The sequence below is a fragment of the Sabethes cyaneus genome, chromosome 2 (assembly GCF_943734655.1).
Source record: "Sabethes cyaneus chromosome 2, idSabCyanKW18_F2, whole genome shotgun sequence".
In the NCBI taxonomy this organism is placed as follows: Eukaryota; Metazoa; Arthropoda; class Insecta; order Diptera; family Culicidae; genus Sabethes; species Sabethes cyaneus.
Window position 1 is genome coordinate 163,922,722 of NC_071354.1, and position 20,717 is coordinate 163,943,438.

General features: G+C 39.3%; 1 protein-coding gene across 1 annotated transcript in view; it reads left to right on the forward strand.

The window, feature by feature from the left end:
• LOC128733947 (proteoglycan 4-like) overlaps positions 1 to 20,717 on the forward strand; it is an 82,081-nt gene that overhangs the window by 58,739 nt on the left and 2,625 nt on the right. Inside the window, exons 4-6 of the mRNA XM_053827852.1 lie at positions 20,200 to 20,300; positions 20,365 to 20,482; positions 20,554 to 20,687. Of these exons, the coding sequence (XP_053683827.1) occupies positions 20,200 to 20,300; positions 20,365 to 20,482; positions 20,554 to 20,687 (353 nt within the window). The remainder of the gene's footprint in view (positions 1 to 20,199; positions 20,301 to 20,364; positions 20,483 to 20,553; positions 20,688 to 20,717) is intronic.

Consider the following 20,717-nt stretch of genomic DNA (forward strand, 5'->3'; position numbering starts at 1 on the left):
AAGCAATTTAAAAGCTGGTTCTGTGCTCATATTTCTGATAAAACCAATACCGAACTTTATAAAAAAAATACCTAAAAATATTAACGGTCAATTAAACAGAAACTTTCCTTCGAGTATAACTCTAAACGATTCCTAGAAATTTCTCATAATAACATCGAATTATAAAAACTAGATTATCAACGGATCTTTGTTGAAGATTCTTGCTAAACACAATTGACGATAAATCAGACTTTTCGGTTCCTTTACGTTTTCGACTTCAAAGGAAAGCCACAGTCGAGTTTTACTTGTTTGCTTTGCATTCTAATGGCCTACTTACTTAGGTTTTTGCATAACAGCCAGTAGGATGTCGATGAACCGTCTGCGGAGCGGTCGGTTATCTTTAGTTCTTTATCAGAAGCAGGAAAAACGTAAGTAATAAAAAGAAGTGTCAACCATCGTCAGCAATCGACACCGCAGTTTGCAGTTCTCTTTTATTATGTCTGACCTTGCGATCGCTTCCAAAAAAGTTTTAAGAGTTATAATTTATGTCACTTTTTACTTGGTTTTGCCTCACTGTACGCCAATGAACTCCACTTTTGCGTCCTACTGAGTGAGTGCTTCGGGATGAAATATGACACCGCGCATCATTCATTCATTCATAATCATCACATAAAGGATGGACCATCTTACGTTTGTACCATCTTCTTACGTTGCGATTATCGCCACTTAATACAACATGAAATTATCGCCATAAAAAACATGCATTTATTCGTCGAGGTCGAAATTAAGTATTTGCATTTCCAAAGTGACCCAAACCATAGGGCAACGGTGCATCCTAAAGTACGTGCAAAAACCAGTTTCCACAACCTGTTCAGCTCCACCAACAGTATCTTGGTTTCAGTTGAAGCGCTTCGACAGCACAACGTGGGAATTCAGTGGGTCGTAGGGCAACTCCTGCCGGTGCGAGAAGGTCATTACGGTTGCTACCGGTTACATCATTCCACCACCATACTGGTATTGCGACTTTACATATGATGCTTACTGATGGTAATTGGCAAGATATTGATTACATTGTGGTTTTTCGAGGTTATGTCATTGTCTAGACGGCTGGATAAGCACGGATTTTTTCAATTATCTTTTTTTGTAGACTAGGACGATTACTAGAGTTTTTGCTGAAATTGAATTGAAATTGAAATTTACGTTTTGAGCTCATTTAACCGCATGAAGGCAGTAATGAGTAAATCCATTTCTATATTGCTTCAGTGAAAAAAATGTTTCTGTTTTCACAAGTCAATTGACCGTTTCGATTCAGGACTAATTTTTAAAAAAGACGTTTGACGTGTGAAAAGACATGAAAAACGCGTAAAAGGCACTTCAAAGCTACAATAATTTTCAAATTATCTCGAAAATGGTTTACTTATTTACTTCTAACAGCATAACCGTATGCGTCGTCAAATCGCAATACTATTCCTAGTGCTAGTTGAGTTGTTGAAGAGAACAGATTTCCATGCACAATCGTCTGACACCCTTTCACAACCTGGCCGGCTCACAGTAGTCTCCCAGCTTTCACCAGGTGTACGATGAGAATCTCTCCAGTCGGTGCCTGCAACACTTGGTTCATACACCTACGCCACTCGCCACTCGCCACTCTCCGTTTGTACTCCACCAAAAGTAGTCCGCAACATCTTTTGTTCAAATACGGCTAGTGCACGCATGTCTTCCGTAAGCAAAGTTGCTATCTCAAGCCCGTAAAGAACCGGTCTGATTAGCGTTTTGTACATCGTCAGCTTTGTGCGGCGGCTTCCAGCTTGAATGCGTCGTTTAATCACCTTACTCGTATTATTGCCGACGGTAGCCAGAGATCCCAAATACACGGGCTCATCTACCACTTCCAGTACATCGCCGTCAAAAGTCATTGTCCGTTGGAGGCGAACAAAACCTCTTCCTCTGGAGCCTTCGACGCATTGATTTATAACCCAGTCCTCCTAGCCTCCGTTTTTGGTCGGGCGTAGATTGCCTCCGCCGTTCCAAGGTTTCTAGTAATAAAGTCGAGGTCGTCTGCGAAGGCTAGGAATTTGCTACCCACATCATCAATAGCTATGTTGAATAACTTACAGGCTAGTCCATCTCCTTGCTGCAACCCTCTGCGCGTTTCGAAAGGAATCGACAGTCTCCCCGAAACACACACGTAACACATCACTCGTTCTAAAGTAGCTTTGATCAGCCGCCGTCTGTTTGTCCGGAATCCATTCTCGTGCATTATCTGCCATAGCTGTTTGCGCTCGACTGTATCGTACGCTGTCCTGAAATCTGCGAAATATGCGTGGGCAAGACATTTCTGAAAGATTTATTAGAGGGTAAAAATTTGATCCGTAGTAGCACGGGCCTCCATAAAGCCTACCAGATACTGCCCTGCGAATTCCCTTGCTATTGGGGATATTTTTTCCCTTAAACTATATTTTTGGATATATGAACCATCTTGGAAAACTTTTCCTATTATACTGAGTATCATTAGAAAAAAAAAATTGAATAATCGTATGGTAGAAAAGACCCAAGGTTTTAGTTATGTCAATCAATCTTTAGGTTATACCTTTTTATTAACTTGCCTTTTCTTGCATCATTTGATATGGGTGTAAGTCAATCAATAATTGCAGTTTGCATATCGTTAACGTAACCTGATAAACAGGTATGACTTTATCAAGAATACTGAACTTACAGCTTATTCAGCTACCCCTATGCATATATGCATGTCTAATTCGCTATACTCAAGTCATTAAACGCTTATATCTCAAGCTCAAGGTTGTACAGCATAGTTCCCGTTTATGTCACCAATCATTGCTGAGTCCATAAACACCCCTTGCAACCGATTTATTACTTCTAGGTCATCATTTGACGCCGTGGGTAGCATAAATCATTATCACCAACATTGATTCAGCAACACTCTGACGGCGCGGCGGAAACCCTCTCGATGAACCTTCAATGCAATTCATCACAAACCTGCGGTCACCTCGAGCGGTGTGCAGCAACACAACAATCAACCAAGGTTAACGCGTGCACACACAATAATGGAACACTGAAAAGTGTGTCATTGCGTTATCTCGAATATGGAAATGCTGCAGGCGATAATGTCGAAGCATTCGCGATGTCTTTTTTCTTTTTTTTTCTATTTCGATGGTGGACACGAGTGTTGCGGAGTGGAAGACGTGTCATAACACCGCCGTGCGATACCATTTGGAAGACTGATGAACACATGCGCCATTCAACATGATAACCGTTATTTATCGAATTTAACGATAGCCGATTTGTGAATGATCACGCGCTTCTAGCGTGGTGACAGAAAGTTCCCTCCTTCCCAGACAGAGAATTTATTTGAAAGAAACCTCGATTGAACGCAAATTCATCAAAACTCAAAGGCTAATTGTCCCCCTTCAAGATTAATGCATTTGGAATTAACATTTAAAATCATATCTACAAACTGTCACTAAACTGTCACCAATACCAAACAAGAAACGTGATCTTTCGTTTCGAGTTCGTATCGTCTGCTAGAGACGGGGTGGAAATAATGTCGGTCGCATGAAGCATGGTGTTGGCCTTTACGGCCTACCGACATGCTGATCACCTCCGGCATCACCGGCATGTATAGCGCGCTACCGTTCCATCTGGTCAGCGGGCTACCGGCGTCAACTGTGTTAGTTTTGTTTGTTTGTTTTTAATCAATGGAAGTTATGAAACACTCCATTATAGGTTAAGGTCAGTTGGTTATTCATAAACCGATGCGTATCGATTGATGTATGGCATGATTTTCGATGTTGTACTCCTGTTCAAACTTGAAGTCTGATACCTATAAGAAACATAAGTTTAAAACTTATTGTTAAGCCTCTTTAAAAAATATTTGCATAGCTTACAGCAGCTCTTTCAATTTGAAGATTTTTTTTTTGTCAAGAGCACTAAAACCGTCACAATCATCTTAACGTCGAATGCAAAGGTTTATGACCTTTAACAAACGTAATAGCTGTTTCACAAAAATCTGAATCCTATCCTAGATTGTACGAACATGGCGTACCGTTTCGCACTCACTCACAGGTGACTTGAACGGGTGGGTTCGAGTAGAAGTGACAAACCCATCAATCACACACCTGCTTTACGGTGGTGGTGGCTAATTAATGGGCGTGGTCGGTGTGATTGAAAACTTTTCAACATTTGTGGCAAGCAGATGTGCGAGAAGCAGATATGAAATCCGACCTTGGGCAGTTGCAAATTGCAACCAAATATAACGCTACCACAAGTGGGTCAATCGGAGCCGTCAAAGAGCAACCGCTAGCTTTGAGCTAAAGTGTTTACGTTTATACCTTATATTAAATGTGATAATGATAGAATTTGCCATTGACTTGCGCGGTTATGCAAGTCGTATGTTTGAATTAAGTTCAGCCAATTGCTTTGTGTTTCGTTACGCGGCAAACTAATATTTGACTTTAGTGACTCGATAGTTTTTGACTATTGAGAAAGAGCGAAAAGGAGTTCTTTATGATAGTGAGCCATATCAGCGAAGGTTATATACTTAACCCTGACCAAACAGATTTATAGCTGCTATTATGAAGAATATTAGAGTTCAACTCTGAAATTATTTTTTAGTCGAGGCCATATTGCCGTTTTGCAGCATTTTTTTGGTCGCCAAACAACAATTAGTCAAAGCAAATTACGAGTTGCAAAGTGGAAGTTATTGATAATTAGTTTTCATGTTAGTATGCAACTAGAATGATTTTACTAAAAACTAAGATTGACTAATCGAATAATTATTTTGTTTAAATAACTGGTTTTCAAAACTTGCGAAATTTTGGTGGTGCGTTCATTTACCATTCCAATATGCACGATAAAATTTAATGTGCATGTGCCGTACAACTATGGAAACTGCTGAAAATTATCAAATCGATCAGGATGATCTGACAGTAAAATTTTACCTTTTATGCTCACGGCCTTAAAGTTACCTTAAAGTTAATAAAGCTCCCAAGTAACAATACTACAGCTTTTTAGCATTCATGATAATTTATAACGGTTTTATAGCGGCATTTGGAATCCTTCTTAAGCATAAGCATAAGCATAGGATACCGCCCGTGTGCTGTTACTCCGTTATTGACCAGGACCGATGAAAATTACAAAATGATGGCTGGAAAAAGCATGCTTGGGACAACACACTGTTCCTCATTGTGCAACCTTATCAGGTCCCTGCATGCTGATCAATACCAACGCCGGCCACGTTCGAATGCGGGTCCTGGTGGGATGGGAAGGAATGTTAGTCCAATGCTTGTTTCTACTAAAGACCAGGGAATCCTCTGCAGCTTCACAAGCATTTCGGGAAAGGAATTGTTGTTAGTAGAAGGGGGAGCTAGATAAAGATCCAATTTAATTGAAATGTAATTTAGTCGAAAACGATGCGCGGTTTCGGTGTGGAATAATGCAACAAACGAGGCACAAAAACAAACGATTCTAAATTTCCATACGAAACGATTCTCGTTATGTAAACACCCTTTATTTGAAAATAATTTGGATATTCAATAGTTTTTTTTGTAGTCAGTATTAATTACGAAAATTAAGATCACAAATACACCTTTTTTGTAAATTTAATAAATTTAATATAATGTAATCGTACTACATAAACAACCATGATTTGTTAATTTATATCGAAAAATACTATGCACATGCAAGATTCACGGTGGCTTGAAATCACCTGAAAATAAAAATCAGGCACAATAGAACGAGCCAATAAAGTCCCTAAGTTGATAAGCATTTCCTCTTATCAACGCTAATATGCAGAGATATAGCGCCCTACTCGCTTAGCGGCATTTGGAATCCTTCTTAGATTACAAACTAATTTTTATAAAGCAAAGCATTTTTGCTATAAGCTGTCTTTTTGTCTGTTCGTCAACAAAACCGTCTGATAAAACAATAATAAATTACATTGACGTTTGTTTACACTCAAGTACTTTTGTTACACGGTTTGTTTTTTCGATTATTAAGAACAGGGCAACTTAGGGACCATTCACTCATTTCTCAATACATTTGGGACCGGCCCGACATTCGTCACGTAGTTTGTAAATGGTCCCTCAGTCGTACCATTCTTGAATAATCGAAAAAAATAAACCGTGTAAAAAAAGACTTGAGTGTATAATCGTCACAGTAAAGTATGTTATAAGCGTGTTTTATAATTACATATGCCATCATTACACCTTTTGATCTTGTAAGCTTTTGAACAAACCAAAGCTTATAAGACCAAAACAAGTATTTTTTGTTATCACTGAAATAATGGAATGGATGCCCAGAAAGAGAAAATAAGAAAAGTTAAAACCAACGGTGCATTTAAACGTAAAATAAAGCAGAACTTCTGGAACATTTGCAATAGTGATTTAACGACCCCCATCAATTGAAAACATTCAATAATCCCGAACATCGACCAGCCGACAGTCTCATTTCAACGCCGGTTGAGTCACTTGAAACCGCAGAACTACTTGACTTGACTTGACTTGACAGTTCGGTGCACAAAATCAATTCCAGCTGGCTCCTCTCTCTCAGCTTGGCACCGATTCAAACTGTCAAAAAACTAAACGGTTTTGCAGATGGCAAATCGGTTTAAAAATGAGTCTGTAGTCTTCAAATTATCTTCACAAATGCTTAATCCAAATCTTGAAAGCTAAAACAAAAGGAGCTGTAGAAAAGTCACCAAAGGCAGAAGGTCAAAAGCCAAAGCACAGACAAACAGACATAACACTCGTTTTCCTTTATTGGTACCGATTAAACCGGCATTTCAAATTTGGGCTTAGTTGGGAATGTCTCCGTTTTGGTCAAAGTGGCGCTTTTTGATGAAAGAAGGGGAATTCCCCATAAAAAATACTTGCTACTTTGAGAGATACTCCTGTTGCTATTTGATATTTGGGAATGTCTATCATAGATGGTGCTGGTTTTCAGGTCAAATGTGAGATGCGATAATTTTTATTGATTTTTCTTCCAAGAGTTATGTCTGTTTGTCTGTGGCCAAAGCATAAAAATAGAAAGTTTAAATTCAAAAGTTGTCCAAAATATCCGAAGTTAAATGTCAAAAGTGTAAACTCATAAACCAAAATTTAACCTTTACGTCCCCGACATCAAAAATGAAGGTACTTTCAGTTACACTTTTGGCTCTATCTCATCTGATTTTCAATCGATTTTTATGCAACTAGTCTTAAAAGAACCACATTAGATTGGCCTTTAATGAAAAAATATGCTGGTAAATTCTGGTTTCATTTTCCCGGAGATATTCCAGATCGCGGTGGGATTTTTTTTGACGTCATAAGTAGCAGATGAAATAAAACTGGAAATCTACTTAATTGACTGCGCAAAAGTTATCCATTTTATTTGTAGTCACTAATAATGACTTTTACGCTACCCTGTAGAGCGCTGACTTATGCCCCACACTTCGGAACATCCGTTGTCGGTTCTACCGGAACGCAAAAATAGTCATTTGGAATTCTCTCCGGAAATATGGCAAAGGGGTATCAAATGACAGGATTTTTCAACACGAGCTCTTTAGTGAACATTTGGATGTATTTTGAGCCGATCTGAGTATTCCGGAACATCCGGTATCGGCTCTGCCAGAAACCAAAAGTGGTCATTTGGAATTCTCTTCGAAAATATGGCAAATGGGGTGTCAATAGACAGAATTTTTCTACGCGAGCTCTTTAGTGGACATTTGGATGTATTTCGAGCCGATCTGGGCATTCCGGAACATCCCGCGTCGGTTCTACCGGAACTCAAAAATGGTCATTTGGAGTTCTCTTTGAAAATATGGCAAATGGGGTATCAAATGACAGGATTTTTCAAGGAGAGCTCTTTAGTGGACATTTGGCTGTATTTTGAGCCGAACTTGGCATTCCGAAACATCCGGAATTGGTTCTACCGGAAGACAAAAGTGGTAATTTGGAATTCTTTTCGAAAATATGGCAAATAGAGTATCAAATCACTGAAAAGGAAAACTAAGTCTTTTTTGAACCTCCTCCTTGCCAATGGCCGCCCCCAAACTTTTCCCTATTGTCATCCCTGCCAGTTTTACATCTGCTACCGGTCCGGAAATTCGCGTAATGCCGTAGAAACAAACGTTTGAAACCCTTTCTCTTTCAAACCAAACAATTTTGTAATGTGAAAATGTCTAGATCGGTTCAGAATACATCCAAATGTTCACTAAAGAGCTCGTGTTGAAAAATCCTGTCATCTGATACCCCATTTGCCATATTTCCGGAGAGAATTCCAAATGATCACTTTTGAATTCCGGTAGAACCGATGCCGGATGTTCCGTAGTGCCCAGATCGGTTCAAAATACATCCAAATGTCCTCTAAAGAGCTCGTGTTGAAAAATCCTGTCATTTGATACCCCATTTGCCATATTTCCGAAGAGAATTCCAAATGACCACTTTTGACTTCCGGTAGAACCAATTCCGGATGTTTCGGAATGCCAAGTTCGGCTCAAAATACAGCCAAATGTCCACTAAAGAGCTCTCCTTGAAAAATCCTGTCATTTGATACCCCATTTTCCATATTTTCAAAGAGAATTCCAAATGACTATTTTTGCGTTCCGGTAGAACCGATGCCGGATGTTCCGGAATACTCAGATCGGCTCAAAATACATCCAAATGTCCACTAAAGAACTCGTGTTGAAAAATCCTGTCATTTGATACCCCATTTGCCATATTTCCAAAGAGAATTTCAAATGGCCACTTTTGAGTTCCGGTAGAACCGACAACGGATGTTCTGAAGTGTGGGGCATAAGTCAGCGCTCTACAGGGTAGTGTAAAAGTCATTATTAGTGACTACAAATAAAATGGATAACTTTTGCGCAGTCAATTAAGTAGATTTCCAGTTTTATTTCATCTGCTACTTATGACGTCAAAAAAAATCCCACCGCGATCTGGAATATCTCCGGGAAAATGAAACCAGAATTTACCAGCATATTTTTTCATTAAAGGCCAATCTAATGTGGTTTTTTTAAGACTAGTTGCATAAAAATCGATTGAAAATCAGATGAGATAGAGCCAAAAGTGTAACTGAGAGTACTTTCATTTTTGATGTCGGGGACGTAAAGGTTAAAAAAGCAATAAAAGTTAAGTCAAAAGACCAAACTCGGAAGGTTAAAAGTCAAAACTCAAGAATCAAAAGTTACACGTTTCAAGTCAAAACTCAAAAGTCAAAAACCCAAGGTAAAAATAATTAAAGGTTAAAAGTTTGAGCTTGAAAGTCAAATGTTAGAGGTCAAAAACCAAGAATCATAATTGAAAAACAAATCTTATGTTTATTTAAGTTTATATTTTGATGTGATATTACAAAGGAAAAGATAATGGGTTTTTATGCCGATTTGAGAATGAGATAATAAATTTCAACTCAAATCGGCTTTTCCCATTCATAGCACTTAATCTTTATTTAGACTTTGTGTCAGATGAAGTAAATCAATAAAATAAAATAAAATAAATAAATAAAATCAAGGTTGTAAAACCAAAAGTCAAGAGCCAAAAGTCAAAAATCCGAAAGAGACAAGTCGAAACGAAAGCCAAAGTAAAAAGTCAAAAGTCAAGAATCAATACCAAATCAAATTAAACCCTTAAGCCTGGTATCGACCTGAAAAGAAATGGGCAAAAAGATATGCCAAGAAATGCTAAAGAAAAGATTTTCCGTTTGCGATTTCTTTACCAGTATGCACTTCACAAGAAATATTGTTTCATTTTCAGATGGCGCAGTTTTACATGCAAGTGAATTGAAATGTCACTTTTCCGTACGGAATAATATCCGGCGCAATTTTTACCACAAGAAAAAATGACAGATAATTGCTTGCCTTGCAGTTGTCAAAATTTCTTCGGTAAATAGTAAGATTTTTTCTTGAGCTGATTTCTTTTCAGCTGGATACTAGGCTTTAGCCAAAAATTAAAAGTTGACCACAGTAAAAAGCAAAAATTTAAAATTTAAAAGGGAAACGGTGAAATTTGAAAGTAATGGCAAAAGTAAAATGTCAAAGGTCAAATTAAAAAGTTTAAAATTAAGATTAATGTCTAAAGTTAAAAGCTGATTCCGAAGCTGAAAGAAAAAAGTCGAAAGTTCCCAAAAGTAGAAGTCGCCAAAAGACAAAACTAAAAGTTAAAATTTTATACAAAAGTCAAAAATGTGAAATACCGAAAAGTGAAAGCCTTTGACTTCTGAAAAATTAAAAACCTAACATCAAAAGTTAAACGACAATCATTAAATGTCAAGTCAAAATTTAAAATTCATAACTCGGAAGGCAAGGTTTAAAGTCAAAACCCAAGTTAAAATTTTATTCAAAGTCAAAAGTGAAAATGAAAAATAGAGAAATGAAAGTCGAAGGGTAAAAGTCAAAAGTCAATGAAAAATTAAAAGTAAAATATCACAAGCCAAAAGTCAAAATTCACAAGTTAAAAGTCGAAGTTGAAAATTCAAAAATCAAACTCAAAAGGCTTTTGACATTTTTAGGTTCAAATTTCAAAACCAAAATGTCAAACGCCAAAAGCCGAAAATTAATCGGTAAAATTTGCAGGTCAAAAGTTGAACGTCAGACTTCAAAAGTCAAAGTTAATTGGTAATCAGAATTAAATTGAGCTAGAAATTGAACATTAAACTGTGTAAATTTGACTTGAAACTGTACTTTGAATAGGAATTCAAATAAGACTTGCAGTTGGGTTTAAAATTTGAAATGAAGATGGGAATTGAACTTTAGAGTGAAATTGGACATTGAAGTGGGCTTAAAATTGGACTGAAGCTTAGAATATGGCTTGTAATTGAACTTAAATTGGACTTAGAAGACTTAAATTGGACTTAGGACAAGTACAGGAATACCTCGATATAAGACAACCTCGTTATAAAACAACCTCGATATAAGACAATTTTTACCTCGATATAAGACATATTGCTTTGACATAGTTGGTAACGACATCAGAGCCAATTTTCCAATCCAAAACCGGCGCCATAAAAATTTTCATTTTTTCTAAATAATGCTAAAAATTGTAAAAAACTAATAGCTCAAACAATAAAAAATAGTTCACAGAACAAAATTGGCGACTGCTAATGCAAAAATGTTTGAAAAAATCATGTTTCGATATAAGACAATTTCGATATAAGACAACTTTTTGAAATTATAAATTGTCTTATATCGAGGTATCCCTGTAGTTCGACATGGAAGTGGACTTGAAATTCAGCATGTAATTGGAATTGAAATTGGACTGAAGTTGAACTCCGACTTGAACTCCGATTGAATCCGACATGAATGTGGACTTAAAAGTTGAATTAATTACGATTTTGAAATTAAATTTTGGGATTAAAAGGTGTCCCCAATAAAATTGCAACACACTAAAAAATTGGTCTAACTTTTCTAACAAAAGTTTCATGCTGAAGGCCAAAACTCGAGCCGAGGTTCAGAAGCGTGAAAACGGACTCCAACCAGATTCCGGGGAACCAGTATTTCACTGCAAAGGATAAGTTTAATGTTCCAGAGAACCCCCAAAACAGAAGATGTCGAACTTTGTCAAAAAATTCTTGATTTGGCAAGCAATTTGTTAATGTGGATAACGGAGTATACCTTTCGTGACCACGGATACCATGAATGGACCGGCGCATTTGAAAGAGTGTCTCGAAAAGCGACTTGTTCCTCTTCCAAAGTCTCACAACTGTCCTACGATCTTCTGGTAGAATTTGGTTTCATGCCATGGCGCAAAGGCTGTGCTGGAGCTTTTTTAGTGCAACTCCCACAATCATACAAAAAATATATCGTGTAACGATTTGATATATACCTATGTATAACAATCGGCTTTTGGGTCTTTTCTAGAAAGTCAATTTTGACAGCCTTTGTTATACCTTTTTCCTGTGAAGAGGGCCATACCATACCATGTCGGCGAATCGTGCACCACACACAATTGTCAGCTCTAACATAAGCATTGAAATTTTAACGCCATTCGATCTATTTAAAAACCGCTAATTCAAATTCGCCTATTCAATCGCGTCAATCAACTTATTTGTATTCCACGGGAGATACTTCCACCCGATTGGCATCAAAGAGTGGGCCATAAGCGGTCTTAAATGTTGTCACCGTTATTATGTAAGTCGCAGAAGCAAAAAAATCAAAACAACAAGCATGTGATATGCGTCCTTACACATTTCCGAAAGCGTTGTTCGCTAGTTTTTCCAATCGTGTTTTTGCTTGCATTTTTGATTCATTGCACAGCGTGGTGTCTGGAATGGCTTGTCGTGTATTTGGTACGATTTTTACGCGTGGTTTAAAACGCAAAGTAATCGGTTGATAGCGGATTAATATCGCGTGTACATGACCATAGTGTTAATTATGTTGCTCTACTTTCGATGTCTATTGTGCACGTGTAGTGTTTTTGGTGTATTGTTACTATGTAACACCTATGTTGCTGTAAAATACTGCAAAAAATTTACAAAGCAAAAACACGGACATTCACTTTAAAGTTAATTGTAAAAACAATTTATTTAACAGCATTAAATTTGCTCTTTGCAAAAATTAAAGGGAGTACCCGTTACAAATTTAGAAATATGACTTCAACCTTATTTGAATTAAGTATTAGATTTTGTATTTGAAATAAATAAAAATAAGTAAATATTTTAAGCGGCCAGAATCAGGTGTGTGTGGTTTAATTGTTAAACAAAATCTTTGACTCTCCTTGTAATAAAGCCGTAACAGTCGTAGCTAATCCTGCTGAGCGTTTTCTCAAACCAGAATCACCCTACCGACTAAATGAAGGAACAACCTTTACGAACAATCTTACCATACCTACACGATAGTAACAAACTTGCTTTAAAAGCTGCGAATTGAATTCTAACAGCAAGCGCTCGTTTCGGCTGAACAAAAACGAGCCTTAATGAATTAACGCGCCACGACTTGTTAATTTGCAGTTTCAATAGGCATGCGATCCAGCTGGTAGGTAAGATGCATTATGAAAGACTCACGCCGTACCACTTCGTGACGCTAGCTAAAATGTGGTTGCATGTTTTAGAGACTCGTGCCTACTACCAATCTTCGGCTTGCTTCCCAACTCTTGGAAAACTTATCTGTGACATTGAACATGCAGCCAGAGTGTAAAGACCCCTCGTATCAAGGAACACACTTCGCTCGATTCGATTAATGACAAAATTCTGAACCTGGAAAGCGACGCACTCAAGCAAATAACCTTCATCGTCCGGTGTGCCAAAGTGTTAATGTCGAAGTCGATTAGTTTTCAATTCACATTGAATAACTGTTAACTACTTTAATGTTAGCTGGATTTCATTTGTTACTTAGTATTCTCCTCAATAGACAATCAGCTGTGGTTCAATCGTGACTAGCTAATGATTTTAGGTACTTTGAATATCACTTTATTTTGCTTTGCTTGTCCTCCATTCACCGTAGGTAGATCCCAACATGATGCTTCAGTTAATATTTCGCAAAAGTGAACGTCTTCTTTTCGGGGACCAAATGTCGACTCTGACCACTATCTCGTAGTGAGTAAGATTCGCGCAAGACTGTCGAACACGGCGAAAGCTCGCACTGAGAGGACGCTGCGTTTCAACATCCAGCGGCTAACGGCAGACGGCGTAGCAGTGGAGTACGCCAAGAAGCTTGACCAACGAATCGCAGAACAGCAGGTAGAAGGAGAAGATATAAATGGGCTGTGGAGGAACATCCATGGTGCCATCGAAACAGCTGCGAGAGAGGTGGTAGGCACGACGCGTGGAAGACAGCGTAATAGCTGGTTTGATGCCGAATGCCAGAGAGTGACAGATGCAAAGAACCAGGCCAGGAGTCGCATGCTCACTGCGGCAACGCGTTAAAACAGAGAGAGGTGCAGAGAGCCTAGAGCTGCGGAAAAAAGAATTCACCGTCTAAAGAAACGCGAGTACGAGGAGCACGTGCTCGCCGGTGCAGAGGAGCGTTACGCCAGCAACGACACACGGAGTTTCTATAAAACGGTGAGATGCAGGAATTTTGCCATGCTTGTGATGTGCAATGATAGTGCTAGCAACCTGCTTACCGACAAAACGGCGGTAGCAGCCAGCTGGAAGGAGCACTTTCAGACACTGTTGAATGGAAAGGTAAATGCGGAGATCAGCAGAGACAGGATAGGAATTGTAAGCGATGGTCAAGCTGTGGAGCCACTAACACAAGAGGAGGTTGAAAAGGCAATCAGTGAGCTGAAAAACGGTAAAGCTGCTGGGAAGGGCGGTATCCCGGCTGAACTTCTCAAAGCGGGGAGCGAGCGGCTGTACGAAGCAATCCACCGGATCATTGTCAGGATCTGGGAGGAAGACCAAATGTCGGAGGAGTGGTTGGATGGCCTTCAGGCCCTTTAAAAGGGAAGCGGCGAGATTGGGACTTACCATTAAAACCCCCAAAAAAACGAAGTACATGGTTGCTGGTAGGGAATGTGGGAACTCAAGTGGTTGGTGCCGAGGTGGAGTTAGATGGGGAACGATATGAAGTAGTGGAGGAATTTATATATCTTGGTACACTTGTGACATGTGACAACGATGCAACGAGCCGCGAAGTGAAACGACGAGTTGCAGCAGTGAATCGGGCTTTCTATGGATTACGTAGCCAGCTGAATTCCCGTAGTTTGCAAATTCGCACAAAACTGGCCCTCCACAGAACACTAATCCTCCCGGTGGCCCTTTACGGACACGAATCATGGACGCTAAAGGAAGCTGATCGGCGAGTGCTTGGGGTTTTTGAGCGCAAAATTCTACGATCTATACATGGTGGCAAAATGGAAAATGGAGTGTGGCGCAGACGCCTGAATCACGAGCTGTACCAAGTGTACAAATATGCTGATATAGTGAAGGTAGTGCAATGTGACAGGCTGCGGTGGGCTGGACACGTGACCAGAATGCCCGATGAAAGAGTAGCCAAAACTATTTTCAGCAGAGAACCAGGAAGTGCTCGTAGACTCCGAGGCAGATCCCGCACCCGATGGATGTGTGCTGTCGAAGACGATGCACGTTCAGCTGGTGTTCGTGGGGGTTGGAGAACGGCAGTCAAGGGCCGACGGTACTGGAGGACGCAGGAGAGGTAACACTCCGTTATAATTCAAAATTTAGCGGTTTTTGAGTGCCTTGTCGCCTCTGTAATCTATACTCTCTGTAACTGGAACGCCTTGTCGCTTCGTAACGCTTCCGCTGGAGTTTGAGGATCGCCGGTTTTTCTCCTCGTTCGTCGCTTGCTCGCCGTCAGTCCTTGGACAGGCTTCGTCAAGTTGAACTAGAGGATTGTGGAACGGAAAGTCTTTGGTTGTGAACACAAAGTCAAGGTACTTGCCTTGAATTGCGCGCTTTCGGCCGCTAGATCTCACATCTCACATGTGACTCGGGTGGATATAAAGATTACCACAGAGAGAGTGTCGGAATAGTCACACCAACAATAGTCTAGTTTCCGGAACATAGTGGTGGAAATCCGCACTCTCGAAAGTCCAAACTTGGCGCTGCTGACTGCTCATTGCTAGAGGCTGCGCATCGACTTGTGGTGACATGTTGAGGAAACCACGTCTCGGATCTTGAAGACAATCTTTTTTCACCAAATCGTACAAACGGTAGGCCTTGCTTTACTCATCGAAACCGACTAGGCCGTACTCCTTCGATGTAACCTCCCACTTTTTCCGCTTTTGTTAAGGAATGTGTGATATCGCCTTCGTGTCGAAAACACGCACATGGTGCAAACTAGGCTTGCGGCCGAACCAGGTCTTCTCTGCCAACAAATTGTGACCTTTAATATGGGAACGGTTTATGACGTTTGTCGAAGCTCCTACCACTTCCGCACAGATGGACCTCGTTAAATTCACCTCGAACAGCATGCACCTCACTCGTTCAACGACAGCTCTGTTGACACGCTCGGCCATCCCATTTTGCTCTGAAGTGTGCTTCAAGAAAGTTTGGTGTGCCCCGGCAAGGCGTTTCTGAAACAATTCCATTCCATTGTCGCTGCGAAGAACTTTCAGTTTGGACCCGGTCTGTCTCTTAGCTCGTGCTCGGAACTGGTTGAATACATGGAGAACCTCAGCTTCATACGTGTGTTCACGTTTGGACAAGTTCCAGGATGACCGCTCGTCGGAAGTGGTAAACGAATTTGCTTACCCATGGCACACACCGTACAGTTGTCTGTCTCCGATTCCTTGAACTGCATCCTAGTTATTTGTTATTTATTGATAATTTCAGTCGATATACATAGTCTTAATGACTAATTAATATGGCTGGGAAAAGCCACCTTGAAAATGCACAGTGAAGTTTTCAAAGCAGCGCAAAAGCCCAGCATCTTTTTATTCACATAGTCACATGATTATAAAACTTAACAACTAAGCACACTCTACAATGATTTAAATTAAGAGCAGCTGACAAACACTAAAAATTAAAGTTACTGTCATTTTCATTATATGCCAAAGCTAGACGACGGATAGATTCGTGTTGACCATAATTAGTGCGATAAACGTTTATCCGTAGAAGACGTAAAGGACGTTGCGGACCCAGAGGACAATATATTTGTAGCATTGCAAGGCTAGTGGGACAATCGTATTTACCTGTTAGAATTTTGTGGGCCTTTTAAGATGTTATAGCCTTGCGTCGCTGTTCTAGGGGTTTTATTCCAATAAGAACGCAGAGGTCATTGTACGATGGTAAGCTCTCAGGATTTCTCCATGGCAGAGTGCGGCAAGTACGATGAATAAAAACGTTTTTGAATTATACGTTTCACCAAGATGTCGCAATACGAGTCCCAAATCACGCAAGCAGACTTCAGAATTGAGCGTATTAGCGAGCAATAGTGGGTCGGCAAGGTTCCATGATCATCAAACTCCTTTCCCAGTCTCAAAATTGAGCCGAGTTGCCAATTCGTCTTGTTTATGATCATGGGGAGATGCTGCCTGAATGTCAATTCCAGCATTCAAAATAACCCCAAAAACCGTGACAACTTCCTTGCGTGGTAGGGGTATTCCATTAATGTGATAATCAAACAACAAAGGCTATTTTTTTGCGGCGAAAGTTCATGGCAGTGCATTTGGCGATGCTTAATGACAAAAAATTGCGGCGGCACCATTCAGCGAACAAATCATTTAATGCTTGGAGTGTGAAGCAATCATCTTAGCTTTGAATAAGCTGTAAAATTTTTGTGTTATCGGCATACAACAGTCGTGTACCACGAGGTAATAACCTTGTGACATCGTTGATAAACAACGAAAACAGTGAAGGCCCCAAGATACTGCTTTGAGGAACTCCGGAGTTGTAACTATACCAACAAGATTGTGGTGTTCCCAGCTTCACAGCAATTTTATGATCCCGCAGGTACGATTTTATCCATGCAACCATTTACACAGATACTCCAAGTTTATCACATAAGCATTTGAAATATAGTTTTCTGTGCTAAACATTGGATGATCGTATACAATAGCTTCTAGAACTTTCAAGCAGGCGCACGAACAGGAAAAGAGTTTAGGCTACTCTCTAGTATCAGCTGTCAGCTCGCCATCCAAATCGATAAGCGTCACACATTTGTTTCTAAACCGGACCTCTTAACCGCGGCGAACGATTTGACTCATCGACAAAAGATTGTTGGATATCGCTATAATGAACTTTGCTTCCGTTGCAACAATTTTCAACATCTGTTTATCGGCTACCCAATAAGCTTCGACGTACGTTACTGATCTAACAAGCCAGTTGTCGTATGTTCGAATCTCGGTTAGGTGGTACTTGCTAGATTGCACTATTCCCGCAATTGTCCTGGACTCTAACAGCCAGCTGCAAAGTTTGCCGGTAAAGAGGAGTGATGTTTTAGGAAGTCGTTTAAGCTTTACTTTTCGGCCTCGAAGGCGTTGCAATGCGTATAGAATCTATCTCATGTAAAAAGATTAAATCCAGCTCGGAATCTAGAAATACCCACTTTTACACTGTGAAAATTAGCGTAAAATACCATTCGTTTGACCATAGCATAAAAAAACAACTATATGCCGTCCACACGAAGAATGTAAGGAACGTGCTGGTCGAGCCACAAATTCTGATTTCTGATATCTAATACCATATGCCTATGCCGTAAACAAACACTGCTGTGGGAATCTACATAAGAGCAACTTTCTTATGGTGAAAAAGATTAATTTTATCCCAACGAAATCCAGAGAAATTGACTTTTACACTTTTTTATATTAACCAGGTTTGGGTAAAATGCCGCTAATTTGTCCAAAGTTGCTAGAAAAGGACGCATCTCTTTAGATATCTTACCAAAATATCCTTAGGCACTTAGATATGGAGATAACTGACTTTCTTTCGGAAGAATCTGACTGAATCTTGAATGGAGTAGAGCAAGCCTTAGCATATTAAAATTAAATGCACATCAGTGCATGGGATCTTACAGCTGTAATGTATAAAAAAATTACTCCCTAGTTTTTATTATCTAAAGTTAACTAACTATAGTTTTTTCTAAAATTATACCAAATTTTCTGTTCTATTATTCGTATATACTATCTTTATTTCCTAGATTTATGGTTACTTTTAACTGGCACTGACAACTTTGCTCCCGCACGTTGTTGGACATTTTGACCGGGATTAGGATCAGCAGTTTGAATTTATTTGTACCTTTGTCAATCAGTGAGAATATTATTATAACATACTTATCATTGATTGTACAAGTTTTATAGTTAGTATTAACGTCCGATCTGGTCGCAAACGAGGACCCGCCCGTCATCTACGATTGCTGAATGTGTTGGTTATTTCTTACACAACATGACGTTTTGCACGAAATTCGAAAAATTATGCTAAGCAATGTCATATTACCGTCGCTCTATTCAACTGGTTCGATTTACTATTTTATTGTTTTCAGTAGTAATTTTTCCAATCAGGAAGTGCAATGCAAATACGAGCTATCTTAACTTAACAAAGCGAAAAACAACCTATTACGTCAGTTCCACGCTCGTAAAAAGACAGCTATACAAATAGGATAAAAACCACCACAGTCAATTGTAAAACGTTTCTGAACTATTATAGTGCTCAATTGAACAAGCAGGAAAAATCGACCGGTCCTCAAAAAGCCACGGTTACACTTTTAAACAATCGCACTCGTCACTCGTCATGTTTTTTTTTTCTATTTCCCGGTTTAATAAACTTTCAAAGGGTTTTAGTCGTTGAATGTTAGTTTCTTCAATCGGCTACCTATCTGACGTCCGGTGGAAAGCCTTCAGGAGGATGTAACACAAATTATAACAAACTATCACTGCTGGCGGACCCAGCCATAGACAGAAGGTGGGGCACCGACCTTTGAAATTCTACTTAGAGTTGGACATGAAGCTAAACTTGAGAACGAAATAAAACTGGAATTAAACTACAATTGGCCTTGAAATGGAACATTTAATAGGACTCGAAGTTGCACCTAAAAATTAGATTTCAAAATGGAGTTGAAACTGGAATTAAACTCGTTTAGCATTGGATCTTAAAATGGGACATTAGGCCGCATGAATAAGAGAGTTAGAGCAAATGTTCCCATAAGATTTACACGGGAAAAGCAAAGCAAACTGTTTTATTCATTGGACTTAAGAGCGGAGGTGAAATTGAAATTAAATTAGACTTAAAATGGGACGTTAGATTGGAGACGAAATCGAACTTAAATTTAACTTAAAATTTGGTTTGAAATTGCACATGAAATTAGACTTGGCATTGGGCTTGAAATTTGAGTTGCAATTAGAATTTAATTAGGTATTCAATTGGAATTAAAATCGTCATTATTGTCTTTGCTAACAACGATTGTTATAACAATCATTGTAGCGGTTAAACGTTACATTGACGTCGAAAAATAAGTGCTATATTTAAAGACTTGTGTTAAACATTTAGCATTTAGTATAATTAATATATGAGTTATCAAAGTCGTGTACTTTTAAAGGAGAGCTTTATTTCATTTCATTACAATAACGCAATGAAAGCGGCATCCGGTAAACGTACCTTTCGAAAAACAACTCTAGCCCTAATGCAATTATCGACATGGCTGCATTCAAATAACCATTTGCGATTACGTATTCGATCAGTTTTTAAATGTATTTAGGTTCAAACGCGATCCACATACAAATTGATTCAAGTGGCTCGCATATTATACGAATTTTACACCGCGTTATTTACCACCTGTTTTTTTTTATTTTCTTTTTCTCGATTTCAAACCGAAACATCACTCACTACCATCAGTCTGACGATCAAGGTGAAGTACCGGCCACCAAAGCGCCACTTACCGGCATACCACAGGTGGACTATGTATGGGATCCGAATCTGCCGCGGGAACTTGGAGGGTAAGTTCGCAATTTGATGCACACTAAAGTTGGAAGGCAAACGATACCAGTCATTTTTCAACAGATTCAATTTGTCCACTTATCCTTTTCTGGACTCGGTCCCAGCGGAAGAGGACATAGGATTCACCTGCGATCCTAAATTACACGACGGTTTCTATGCATCAATCAAATATAACTGCCAGGTAAATATTGAACACAATATTATTTAAGGAAGCGGAAAAAATAATGCTTTCGAATTCGGCTCTCTTTACAGCTGTACCACCACTGCATCAATGGAATTCGATATGACTTCCTGTGTGCTAACTATACAGCATTCGATCAAAAGACCTTCATCTGCCATTTTGCCTCCGAAGTGGACTGCAAAAACTCACCGAAATATTGGTTCAGGTATTTTGAAAACAATATCATATTTAACGA